This window comes from Corythoichthys intestinalis, chromosome 8, assembly GCF_030265065.1.
Source record: "Corythoichthys intestinalis isolate RoL2023-P3 chromosome 8, ASM3026506v1, whole genome shotgun sequence".
Classification (NCBI taxonomy): Eukaryota; Metazoa; Chordata; class Actinopteri; order Syngnathiformes; family Syngnathidae; genus Corythoichthys; species Corythoichthys intestinalis.
Window position 1 is genome coordinate 9,571,269 of NC_080402.1, and position 12,709 is coordinate 9,583,977.

The 12,709-nt window shown below is 42.1% G+C and overlaps 1 protein-coding gene across 9 annotated transcripts in view; it reads left to right on the forward strand.

The window, feature by feature from the left end:
* Nucleotides 1-12,709, forward strand: part of LOC130919928 (dynein heavy chain domain-containing protein 1-like) — a 73,396-nt gene that overhangs the window by 57,905 nt on the left and 2,782 nt on the right. For all 9 annotated transcript variants that reach the window (XM_057842591.1, XM_057842590.1, XM_057842588.1 and 6 more), the window contains 8 exons: nucleotides 2-170; nucleotides 2,814-2,894; nucleotides 3,031-3,250; nucleotides 5,595-5,686; nucleotides 5,760-5,906; nucleotides 5,973-6,589; nucleotides 6,676-12,541; nucleotides 12,603-12,662. In XM_057842591.1, coding sequence (XP_057698574.1) covers nucleotides 2-170; nucleotides 2,814-2,894; nucleotides 3,031-3,250; nucleotides 5,595-5,686; nucleotides 5,760-5,906; nucleotides 5,973-6,589; nucleotides 6,676-7,044 — 1,695 coding nt within the window. In that variant the 3' untranslated portion in view covers nucleotides 7,045-12,541; nucleotides 12,603-12,662. The remainder of the gene's footprint in view (nucleotide 1; nucleotides 171-2,813; nucleotides 2,895-3,030; nucleotides 3,251-5,594; nucleotides 5,687-5,759; nucleotides 5,907-5,972; nucleotides 6,590-6,675; nucleotides 12,542-12,602; nucleotides 12,663-12,709) is intronic.

A 12,709-nucleotide genomic window follows, 5' to 3' on the forward strand; every position in this document is an offset into this window, starting at 1 on the left:
GGTGAGAGTCATTTCAGTCGGAGGACTTAGTAATATTGATATCATCATGGTAGCTTTGGAAAACGCAGTCAAAGACGGCCACTGGTTGGTGTTTAATAACTGTCACCTACTGGAGAAATGGGATGCTAAACTAGTGGCACGTTTCAATCAGCTGTTTTCCCCTTTTGGAGGTAAGAGTGTCTTGTGTTGAATTTGTAATTTTCATAGTCCAAAACGTCATTGTACACTTCTTTTCATGAACAAGGAAATGCTACATTTACAAAATCTGCAATGATTAATGTTAATAGTCTTACGTTTGTTGGAATTATACCTTAACTGATTTTGGGGCATCCATTTAACTCACTGGCTGCCATTGACGGCGATGGATGACCAATCCATTTTGACTGGAACAGGCTGGAAGCGAATGATTGTTCCAAGCCCTACGAGTCAAAATGGATTGGACGCCTAACGCCGTCAACGGTACTGAAAGATGAGCTTCCCAGTTTAAATGAATTTGATATCTATTGTTATCAATGACAGGCAATGAGTTAATAGTAGATATTCAGGTATTAGATAGGCTTTGCAAGGCAAAGGCCCACATCGTAAAATTCCTTTTTTTTTTTTTTTTTTGGCCAAACCATTTGACCGACAGTCACCGTTCAAATATTGAAATGACTAGAATTTTCGGCGACGCAGGGAATTTTTAGAATGACTCTTCAAAATTTCCCATTCGCCCGCAAACTGTGTCTAGTTATAATTTTTGACCAAATATAATTAATTAACGCATCAAAAATTCCAGGACGTTAAAGGGCATAAAAGTTGTTTACAGAATTTGCCAAAAAACCTTTAACCAAAAAAAATTACCAAAAACTGTCCCATTAATTTCTAATGGGATGCCATTGACAGCCATGTACGTCCAAATTTCCTATTTATTTTCAATGGTAGGAAGACATACTGTTGGTCCTTGTGATTTTGGACCATTTACCATGACAGCCCATTCATGGCGCCCAAGTAAGTCGATGCCATTGACAGCCATGCATGTCCATGCCATTGAAGGCAATGTACGTCTAAATTTCCCATTCATTTTCAATGGCAGAAAAACGTATGTGGTTGTGAATTTGAACCAAAAACTTACCATTACAGCCCATTGAAATTCAACTGTCGCCCAAGTAAGTAGATGCCATTGGCAGCCATGCAACAGGACGTGTCCCCGGCATGTCCCCAAATCGACAGGAAGTAACCTGATATAAACAGGATGTGTCCCCGAAATGTCCCCAAATTAACAGGAAGTGACCTGATGGATCTGTATCTACCACAACAAAGCCCCATCGTAAATTCTCCAGAAATCGCAGTTTCTAGTTTATTTGTAACATGTTTTAAGTTAGTCTTTCTAAGCTTTTTCTTTCTTCTTAAATGTTTTTATCATTAAAAAAAAAAAAAAAACAGGAAAAAACATTCTTATTTTTGTATTTACTCTAAAATCTTTTTTTAAAAATAGCTTAACCAAAACAAATAAAACAATGCACTTCTTCTCTTTATTCATTTAAATTGTATGTTCGTCACACGACGCTTTTGAGGATAAGCGGTACGGAGAATGGATGAATAAAAATAATTATTTATAAAAAGGGAATCTTAAAAAAAATCTTTTTCTTTATTGCCATTTTACCCATCAACTTTAAAGTGTTATTTTTGTATTTTGTCAGTGTTGTCCCATGCAAATATATACTTAAATATCTGCAGAAATGCAAGGGGTGTACTCACTTTTGTGATACACTGTAGGCTAACATTGTGTTAATATTGTGGCCTACGTGACCCAAAACGTGATGTTCACTTAGTTTGACATCAGGCCTTTATGAGATTTATGAAATTTTTATATCACCAAAAATAGTCTCTTGCCATTGAAAGGATTAAATTACAGTGCCCTCCATAATTATTGGATTTATAATAATTATGTGTTTTTTAGCTTCTAATATATATTTTTTTCTAAATAATATGGGACCTTAATGGAAAAAAAGAGAAAAATCGAACCTTCAATACATGTGCATTTATTCAGTGGGGAAAAAATCCCACATAAAGAAATAATTATTTGACGTCAAATAATGTGTGTCACAATTATTAGCACCCTTGGTGTTAATACTTTGTACAACCCCCTTTTGCCAACAAAACGGCACCTAATCTTCTCCCGTAATGTTTCACAAGATGGGAAAAGACAGAAAGAGGGATCTTCAACCATTCGTCTTTGCAGAATCTCTCTAAATCATCCAGAGACCTGGGTCCTCTCCTCTGTACTCTCCTCTTCAGCTCACCCCACAGGTTTTCAATGGGGTTGAGGTCTGGGGACTGAGATGGCCATGGGAGGAGCTTGATTTTGTGTCTGGTGAACCATTTCTGTGTATATTTGGCCATATGTTTAGGGTCATTGTCTTGCTGAAAGACCCAGTGACGACCCATCTTCAGCTTTCGGACAGAGGGCAACAGATTTTGATTTAAAATGTCCTGGTATTTCGAAGCATTCATGATGCCATGCACCCTAACAAGGTTCCCAGGGCCTTTGGAAGCAAAACAGCCCCACAGCATCACTGACCCACCCCCATACTTCACAGTGGATATGAGGAGAGAGAGAGAGAGACTTGGCGAGGACATTACAATGATGCATAATATATCTTTTGGGATAGTTATTTTAAGATTTCAGGGGTGTTAAGGGGTACTTAACAGGCTTAATTCTGATTTACGTGGAAATCCGGTTTACTTCGCCAGCGCAGAATTAGATCTCGTTCGTAATCCGGGGACTACCTGTATATCAACTTTAATAATGTCTCTTAACTGTCCTGCAGCAACAAAACACTGGAATACTCCTCACTCAGATTTCCGACTTTGGTTTCTAACTGAAGAAACGACTCAGTCCTTCTTACCTGGTAGGTTTCTCACTTTAACATAAGTTGCAAAACAGTGTATAAATTGTTTAGATTGCCCCTTATTTCTTTCATTATCTCTTTCAAAATGAAACCAAAATTGTAATCATAATCATGCCTCTGATGTCATTTAATCTAGCAATAGTGCGAATGCATGCCCTGGCTGTAGTTTGTGACTCCTCCTGGAATATAAAGGAAGAGCTGAGCTGCTCTTTGCAGTATTTGTCATTTATCGCTAAGAGAGGCTCAGAAAACTTGAGCGACAACACGGAGCTCCTTCTACGTTGTGCGACCTTCCACTCCGTGGTGTTACAGAGAGAGGCCTACAAATGCACGGGCCAGCCCAAAATCAACAGTTGGTGAGAACTCAAAACCAAGGGCATAGGTTTGCATATGAACGCAAGGGACATAACATTAACAACATTTCAGGATGCTCAAATTGTCCCCACCAGCTTAACAGTTGGTGGGGACAATTTGAGCAATTTTAAGCAACCAACTAGTTGCGTTATTATTTACATTGTCTTCCCATACAGTGGGGCAAATAAGTACTTAGTCAACCACTAATTGTGCAAGTTCTACCACTTGACAATATTAGCGAGGCCTGTAATTGTCAACATGGGTAAACCCCAACCATGAGAGCCAGAATGTGGAGAAGAAAAAAAAAGAAAATCACATCGTTTGATTTTTAAAGAATTTATTTGCAAATCATGGTGGAAAATAAGTTTTTGGTCAATACCAAAAGTTTCTCTCAGTACTTTGTTATGCACCCTTTGTTGGCAATAACGGAGGCCAAATGTTTTCTGTAACTCTTCACAAGCTTTTCACACACTGTTGTTGGTATTTTGGCCCATTCCTACATGTAGATCTCCTCTAGAGCAGTGATGTTTTGGGGCTGTCGTTGGACAACACGAACTTTCAACTCCCTCCACAGATTTTCTATGGGGTTGAGATCTGGAGACTGGCTAGGCCACTCCAGGACCTTGAAATGCTTCTTACGAAGCCCCCCTTTGTTGCCCTGGCTGTGTGTTTGGGATCATTGTCATGCTGAAAGACCCAGCCACGTCTCATCTTCAATGCCCTTGCTGATAGAAGGAGATTTTCACTCAAAATCTCTCGATACATGGCCCCATTCATTCTTTCCTTTACACAGATCAGTCGTCCTGGTCCCTTTGCACAAAAACAGCCCCAAAGCATGTGTCCACCCCCATGCTTCACAGTGGGTATGGTGTTCTTTGGATGCAATTCAGTATTCTTTCTCCTCCAAACACGAGAACCTGTGTCTACCAAAAAGTTCTATTTTGGTTTCATCTGACCATAACACATTCTCCCAGTTCTCTTCTGGATCATCCAAATGCTCTCTAGCGAACCGCAGACGGGCCTGGACGTGTACTGGCTTCAGCCGGGGGACACGTCTGGCAGTGCAGGATTTGAGTCCTTGGTGGCGCATTGTGTTACTGATAGTAGCCTTTGTTACTGTGGTCCCAGCTCTCTGTAGGTCATTCACTAGGTCCCCCCCGTGTGGTTCTGGGATTTTTGCTCACCGTTCTTGTTATCACTTTGATGCCACGGGGTGAGATCTTGCATGGAGCCCCAGATCGAGGGAGATTATCAGTGGTCTTGTATTTCTTCTATTTTCTAATAATTGCTCCCACATTTGATTTCTTTACACCAAGCGTTTTACCTATTGCAGATTCAGTCTTCCCAGCCTGGTGCAGGTCTAAAATTTTGTCTCTGATGTCGTTCGATAGCTCTTTGGTCTTGGCCATAGTGGAGTTTGGAGTGTGACTGACTGAGGTTGTGGACAGGTGTCTTTTATACCGATAATGAGTTAAAACAGGTGCCATTAATACAGGTAACGAGTGGAGCCTCATTTGACCTCGTTAGAAGAAGTAAGACCTCTTTGACAGCCAGATCTTGCTTGTTTGTAGGTGACCAAATACTTATTTTCCACTCTAATTTGGAATTGAATTCTTTAAAAATCAAACAATGTGATTTTCTGTTTTTTTTTTCCCACATTCCGTCTCTCATTGTTGAGGTTTACCCATGTTGACAATTACAGGCTTCTCTAATTTTTTCAAGTAGGATAACTTGCACAATTGGTGGTTGACTAAATACTTATTAGCCCCACTGTATGTTCAAATACCACCATATAAATTGGCTAATAAAATCCAGACATTTATTCTGGACGTTTTCAAAATTTTTCTTTAGTAGTTTTTGAAAACAAAGGTTTGAATCGAAGGGTGTATCACCTGAACCAATACATATGAAACTATAATTCAATACAGATTCAAGTTCAAGTTCTGGATACCCAGGACTTGAACTGTATCTATTCATCTTTGTTGCTTCATTTCTAATTGTGTATCATATTGCCTCTGTAAAGCCCTTTGAGACCTCTGTTGTGATTGAGGGCTATACAAATTGAATTGAATTGAATTTATTTTGCATTGGTCATTTAGCCTATTAATTAATTAGGTTCACATTCGTGAGAAATGTAGCCCTGACCCCTGTTCACCAAATATTTGGTCTTATTAATGTCCTGTCCCCAGCAAAAAGTGTACATGCAAGTTATGCTATTATATCGTCCCTACCAATGTTGAGACCAATTCTACGCCCTTGCTCAAAACATGGTCTGATAATTATGTTACGATGTATTTGATTTTTTTTTTTTTTTTTTTGTAATTATCCCTCCCCTAACTACTGAAGGAGCCAATCAGACCTTCTGGCTTTGGTGGATGCGCTTATTTCTTCCGCCAGTCTGTGCCATGATAAAACTAAAGCGTTACAATACATAGCAGGTAATCCAACGTAACAGACCAAGCTCACTGTGATTGGTTGAGCATGTTAATAACTTTTTGTTTCAATTTGAAGGCAACCTCATTCATGGCAGTCACACGGTGGAGTCGACAGATTGTGAGGTAGTGCAGAACACTGCTGAAACCTGCTTCTGCACAGCACCACCTGTGGCCAGTGGGCCTCACATTCTCGCCAATATCATCAGCAGCACCGAGCACCGTGGTAAGGCGATACAGCTTGTGATTATTCCGTGGTTAAGTCAAGTAAAGACTGTATTTTTGTTTTTAGATCTTGCCAAACTCCCACGATTGTTGGTTTACCAGCTGCTATATTCCATCAACATCAGCGAGCCTCTTCTGTTGGGTTTTAGTGCTGACATGGAAGCTGAAATAGTGAAAATCAACAGTCACAATCTCAACAAGATGCTTCAGGCTTCCCAAGTTCCTCCTTCGCAAGCCGTACATTCAAGCAGCGCTTTAGCGATGCTGCCGGAACTCAGCCAGGCTCGAGAGCGGCTACACGAGCTTCAGGAATACCTCACGCATCAAAATGAAATCCGATCGAGAAACGCCGGCGCTGTTTTCCAAAGTCCCCTTTATGACTTTCTCCTGACTGAGTGGCAAGAACTGAACGGCTCCGTATCTTCGCTGCTCTGTCTTCTCCAACAGCCGCATCGATACCTCACGGAAACCTTCCTATCCCTTCCCACGCTCACCGCCTTGTCGCGTTTGCAGAGACGGGCGGAACTGCTAAGTGCTTACCTGTGGCGCGACAACGATTCGGCAACTCGCGCTACCTACAGATTGTCCGCTTTTGCTAACGCCAAAGGTCTTCTTGTTGCGCTTATGAGAAAGGCGGCGCAGACGCATCACAAGTACCTCAGCGATATCGTTCTGCATCTTGGGGTAATGCTAGTGCTGCTAAAACAAGGGAACAAAAGTGGTAAAAACTTTTCAGTGCTTAGAGGATAACCTTCTTTTCATCCTTCCAGGTTCGTGACGATCCATTATTCACACCACCTCCTAAGGACGCAGTGTACTTGTGTGACCTGGATCTAAAAGGAGCCTCGTGGAATGCGGAGAGAGCAGTCTTAGAAAACACACTTTCACCGCAACCCTTCGCCATGCCTCTAATATGCGTCAGAGCACACGTGAAAGATGCACCGTTACAGCATTCTCGGATGCCCGATCAAGTTTATCACTGTCCGATTTATGTGGAGGACATGGACACAGGAGAGGACAACCGAAATGACTTATGTTTGATCACAACAGTTCCGTTCGCTAGCGAGTTAGAGCCATCCTTGTGTAGTTTGCGAAAAGTTCGGCTCGTGAGTAGGCTGTCTGCGACATCTGAGGAATAATTTAAAAGAAAATTGTAGTCTTAGTTCCATAGGCGGAGTTTGACTTTTGAGACGGGGGGCACAACATGTTAATGACCCCGAAACGCAGTGTCAACAATAAAATTAACTTACAAGAATATTTATGATAATAAGATGAAAATTAGCGTTTTTATGTTTCCCATCATTCTTGAGGGGAATTCTAAATCAGACTGCTTAGGACATCTATACTTTTCGCCAAGATCATCATCAATTGAATATGGTACGCCCGCCGGTGTCATGCCAATGTAGTTACCCTCGTCAAAAATTGTATCCCCTGGGCGGAGCCGCTGCGCTGCACTGATTTGCTTTATTTCCGTGTTTTGATGATTTAGTTATCTACGAGGTTTTAAAACATGGCCCATCCATCAAAAAAAAAAAAAACTTTTTTTTTTTTTCTGTCGTATAACGTAGCATACGTACTGAAGGTATAAAAAGTCTACGTTTCTCTTTTACTCATAGGATGACCTATAACTGTTATTACTGTAATTCAAGTCCTGTATGGAGTTTCTCCAGTTTAATAAACGTTGATGTCCAAAATTTATGACTGTGGTTCTTTTCTGGCTTCAGTTGATTAAGTCGACATAACACATGTCACTCTGGACAATGTAAGTGTAGCCTCCAGTACCACAGTTAAAAACCTAGGAGTTTTATTTGACCCTGACTTATCGTTTAAAGCACACATTAAACAAACCTGTAGAACGGCTTTCTTTCACCTGCGCAACATCGCCAAAATTAGAAATATTTTATCTAAAAGCGATGCAGAAAAATGAATTCACGCGTTCGTTACATCGAGATTGGATTACTGTAACTCCCTACTTGCAGCTTGTCCTAAAAGTTCTCTAAAATGTCTTCAGCTAGTCCAAAACGCAGCAGCAAGACTTTTAACAGGAACCAATAGAAGAGAGCACATCACCCCTGTGCTCCAGGCACTTCACTGGCTTCCAGTCGAGTTTAGAATTAAATTTAAAATACTCCTTCTTACATTTAAGACCATTAATGGATTGGGGCCATCTTATCTCACCGATGCTCTGGTTCCATACCACCCCAACAGAACACTCCGATCTCAGAATGCAGGTCTACTAGTAGTTCCCAGGGTTTCTAAAAGTACTGTCGGAGCTAGAGCCTTTAGCCACCAAGCCCCTGTTTTATGGAATCAGCTTCCAGCTAGTATTAAAGAAGCCGAGACAGTCTGCACATTTAAGATTACATTAAAAACGTTCCTATTCGACAAAGCTTATGGTTAGGCTAGTTGAAGTCGGAGTAGACTCACAGTTTAGTCTAAGCTGCACTAGAAGCTATAATGCTGGGGGAAGTACAGCCGCTGAGTTCTATCTCCTTTTCTTACTCTACCTATCCCTTGTCTTACTTTATTTCTATTTTCCAATGTTAATATCTAGTTGTCTAGTCTCTTCATCACTAGTCACCTGGTGTCCCCTTTCCCCCCTCCCCTCTGGGGAGGGGCTATTTTTCAGCTGCAGCCTCCTGACTGTCCGGACCCCTGGCTGGATAGACGTCCTCGCTGCTACCCCCGTCTCATCTGACTAGAGGGACCTCTTCTTGCTCCTTTACTCCACTGTATTTTTACGGACTGTAACTTCGCTTGCTAATTCCCATTAGCAGTTCTGGGGTTCCTGTCTATCCGTCCTGGGAGTGAATCTCTCCTGACTGTGGTACTCCCCGAGGTTTCTCATTTTCTCCCAATTGACTCTGGAGTTTTTGGAGTTTTTCCTTGCCGGCATGGAGGGTCTTAAGGATAGGGGATAGCCAGGACTTGAACTGTATCTATTCATCTTTGTTGTTTCATTTCTTATTATGTATCATATTGCCTCTGTAAAGCCCTTTGAGACTTCTGTTGTGATTGAGGGCTATACAAATAAAATTGAATTGAATTGAATTGAACCCATAACTAATATGTGTGTGCACGTCCGCGGCCAGGGGACAGAATTTTTGACGGGGGTAACTACGTTGGCAAGGCACTGGTGGTGGCTCTGTTGTAAAATTAGCGTCTTTAGTGGGGCAAATTGAGACGCCGCTCACCATTTTGACGGTGGTCCCTAGCATTTCATGGTCCACATTTTCAATCCTTGGTTCTTGCTCAGTAGTTGTCGCTTTTGAAAGCTTAGGTTTGAAAAAATTACATATATCCATCTTGCCTCTTCGGTCCTCGGGTGGTTTTGGCTAAGCAAAGCAAAATACCGTCTCAGATGCTTTTTTTGTTCATTTAATTCATTTTTATTGTTTGTTTTATTGCAAGTTTATCTAAGTTTTATTGTAAGTTTTATAGACGACATTTTACCGTAAAATTCTTAATTTTAAAATCATATACAGTATGGGAAAGTCAATTACATGCAACAATACTTTTCGGCCACCAGGGGAGCCCACCCGCCCTTAAACTCCGCTTATGGTCAGTTCTAGCCTAGGGCTGGGTGATATGGCCTAAAAATCAAATATCGAAGTTCTGCACAAAAAAATGTTTTTTCCCCCCAGCTACCAATTGTCAATGGTTAATGGTTAACTTGAAAAAAAAAAGTTGAATAAAAGAATAGTTTGGCGATATGCATCGAGTTTGAAATAAATGGATTGCGAGACAAGAGGCATTGGTAAAAGATTTCTGCAAAAATAGTTTAGTCAGATTGCTTTACTGACCTGGGAACTGTAGCATGGGTATCCACCGGCCATTTTGTCGCACTAGTATGGAGGATCAGTACCTGCTTATGTGTAATCAAATGAACTGGTTTCCACTGACAAGTAATAGCAGGTCATTACATCTAAGGTAATTCAAACTCACGGTTTCAAACAAAACTTCACACACATCACAAACTAAATAACCTAACATCATTAGCAATTGATGAATAAACTGGAAGAGTAACTGAATAAGTAATTAGTACAGAACATGAAGTTAGAATTTTATTTACATCTGTAACACTGCAATGCATGCTAGGAGCAGGCATGCTGGACAACAACAAAGATGACAACAGGTGGCAGCAGAGGTTTTTTGTCTATCCCAACGGAGCAGTGATGGTCAAATGAAGCCTGTTGAAGCAATGAAGCTTTGTAGCTTCGTGGTGGTTCAGTTGCACTATCAAGTGGTCTTGAAGCTCAAGAGGCCAACAGTGTTGAGAATTCTATGGCTATTAGTTTAAGAAAATGATATGAATGTGCTTGTAATACTATAGTAACAAAATGCATCAAGTGCGATGAGGATAATTTTAAATTAATTTTTATTTGTAAATGATTCCTTTCCCAATGTTTGGCTTTATTTTTTGGGGGGGGTGGAGGACGTATTTCACTAGCTCTAGATAACATTCTTTCACAGCCCAAAATCCACAAAATGTGAAAAGATAGGTGATCGGTTATCCATCCATCCATGCATTACCCTGCTTTTAATCCGGGGTCAGGTCGCAGGGGCAGCAGCTTTAGCAGGGAAGCCCAGACCCCCCACCCCACCCAGCCACTTCAACCAGCTCCTCCAGCGGTGTTCCCAGGCCAGCCAAAAGATATTGTCTCTCCAACGTGTCCTGGGTCGTCCCAGGGGTCTCCTGTCGGTGGTACATGCCTGGAACACCTCTTCAGGGAGGCTGCCTGAGCCACCGCAACTAGCTCCTCAACGTGGAGGAGTAGCGGCTCGACACCCGAGTCCCTCACGGATGACCAAGCTTCTCACCCTATCTTTAAGGGAGAGCCAGGCCACCATGCGAGGAAACTCATTTCTTGTATCTGGGGTCTTTTTTTTTTTTTTTTTTTTTTTTTAAACCTGACCTGTTCAGCTGTTTGACACAGAGAATGGAAGTCTAAGTGCCCGGATAGTCTGAACAGTTTTAATGTTTCACATTGAGAGTCTGACATACTCCCATTGTGATCATACAAAATACCTTTTTATTATGACAAAGCAGCGAACAGGAAGGGATTATGGGGGGACAGTTGAAAAGAAATTCAAGAGAAGAAAGAAAAGAAACATACACAAACAAAAAACAAGAAATACATTGAACATCTAAACTACTTACTAATATGCTGGTGCTATCGTCAGCGAGATGTATTTCCGGTTTACACCATGTGGGGGCCTATTGGCCAGTGAAAGAGGGGGGTGGGGGTGTCTATAAGCCTATAAGCCAAGTGATTGAAAGGGGAAGAGTGTACACAAATCAGTTCTGTGATCTAGAACCCAGTAATCGTGTGAATCTCTTATGAGTGTAAGCCCGTTGGCGACCAACCCTACGCCGCCGCATCGCCAATCCCGGCACCGGGACCCCCAACCCGAGCATGCCCTACCACATCCAGCAGCACGCAAGCCCCACCGGGCGCGCGACAGCCACGCAGACGGGCGGAGAAGCCGCGCGGGCGCCAACCCAGGGCCACGGCCCCCACCCAGCCAGCCGGGGGAGGGAGGGCGGGCGGTATCTATGGTCTTGTTCTTTCGATCACAACCGACAGCTTGTGACCATAAGTGAGGTTAGGAAGTAGATCGACTGGTAAATCAAGTTTCGCCTTTTGGCTTAGATCCCTCTTCACCACTACGGACCAGTGAAGAGTCGGGAAATCGAATCTCAGATTCAAACTAGTTATCCATCCATCCATCCATCCATCCATCCATCCATCATTGACTGCTTAATCTGGGGTCGGGTCGCGGGGGCAGCAGCTTTAGCAGGGAAGCCCAGAATTCCCTTTCCCCAGCCACTTCAACCAGCTCCTCGGGCGGCATCCTAAGGCGTTCCAGGCCAGCCGAGAGACAGTCTCTCTAGCGTGTCCTGGGTTGTACCCGGGGCTTCCCGTTAGTGGGACATGCCCGGAACACCTCTCCAGGGAGGCGTCCAGGAGGCATCCGAACCAGATGCCCGAGCCACCTCAACTGGTTCCTATCAACGCGGAGGAGTAGCTTCTCGACAACGAGTCCCTCTCGGATGACCGAACTTCTCTCCCAGGCTAATTTTTTTTTTTTTTTTAATTCATCTGCCCTACCAAAACTCATAAAATTGATTTATCGCCCAGGCAAAAGAAGAAAAGAAAGAAGAAAACTACATTTTTACAGTGGCTTGTGATAAAATTTTGAATTGTTTCACTGAAATCTTGATTATTGTTGTATGATATTATGTATTCAGACACATACATTTACTGCAAGTGTATACAAGTTCTTAATACTACACTTGTCCATGTTTTTTTATTATTTATTTATTTATTTATTTTCATTAACTCACCGTCTGCCGTAAGGGCGATAGACATCCATTTGAACTGGGAGAGGCTGGAAACTGCCAACCCTCCAGTTCAAATGGATTGAACGTCCATCACTGTTAATATTACTTAAGAATGATCTTTCACTGCTAACCCAAACACTTCAAATGGATTGAATGTCTTTGAATGAGTTAAAAGTTCCTAGTCTTATTTTCTTGAATCCTGTTTTAGGCAACATGGACAGACATCACTACGAGACGTTCGAGGAGTTCGGCAACAACACTTTCCTGCTTCACCTTGACAACGGCCGGGCGTGAGTACAATTTCTCTATCCTGTCCAAGTGAATTTTGTCGTGACGGTTTGGCCTATTCAGATTCGGACGTCACTCCAAAGACGAGCCGTCTATCTTGGTGCCATTGGAGCAATGTTGCAGGTACAAATATGCAAAAAATTATGACTTTAACCCTGGTTTGAACTTCT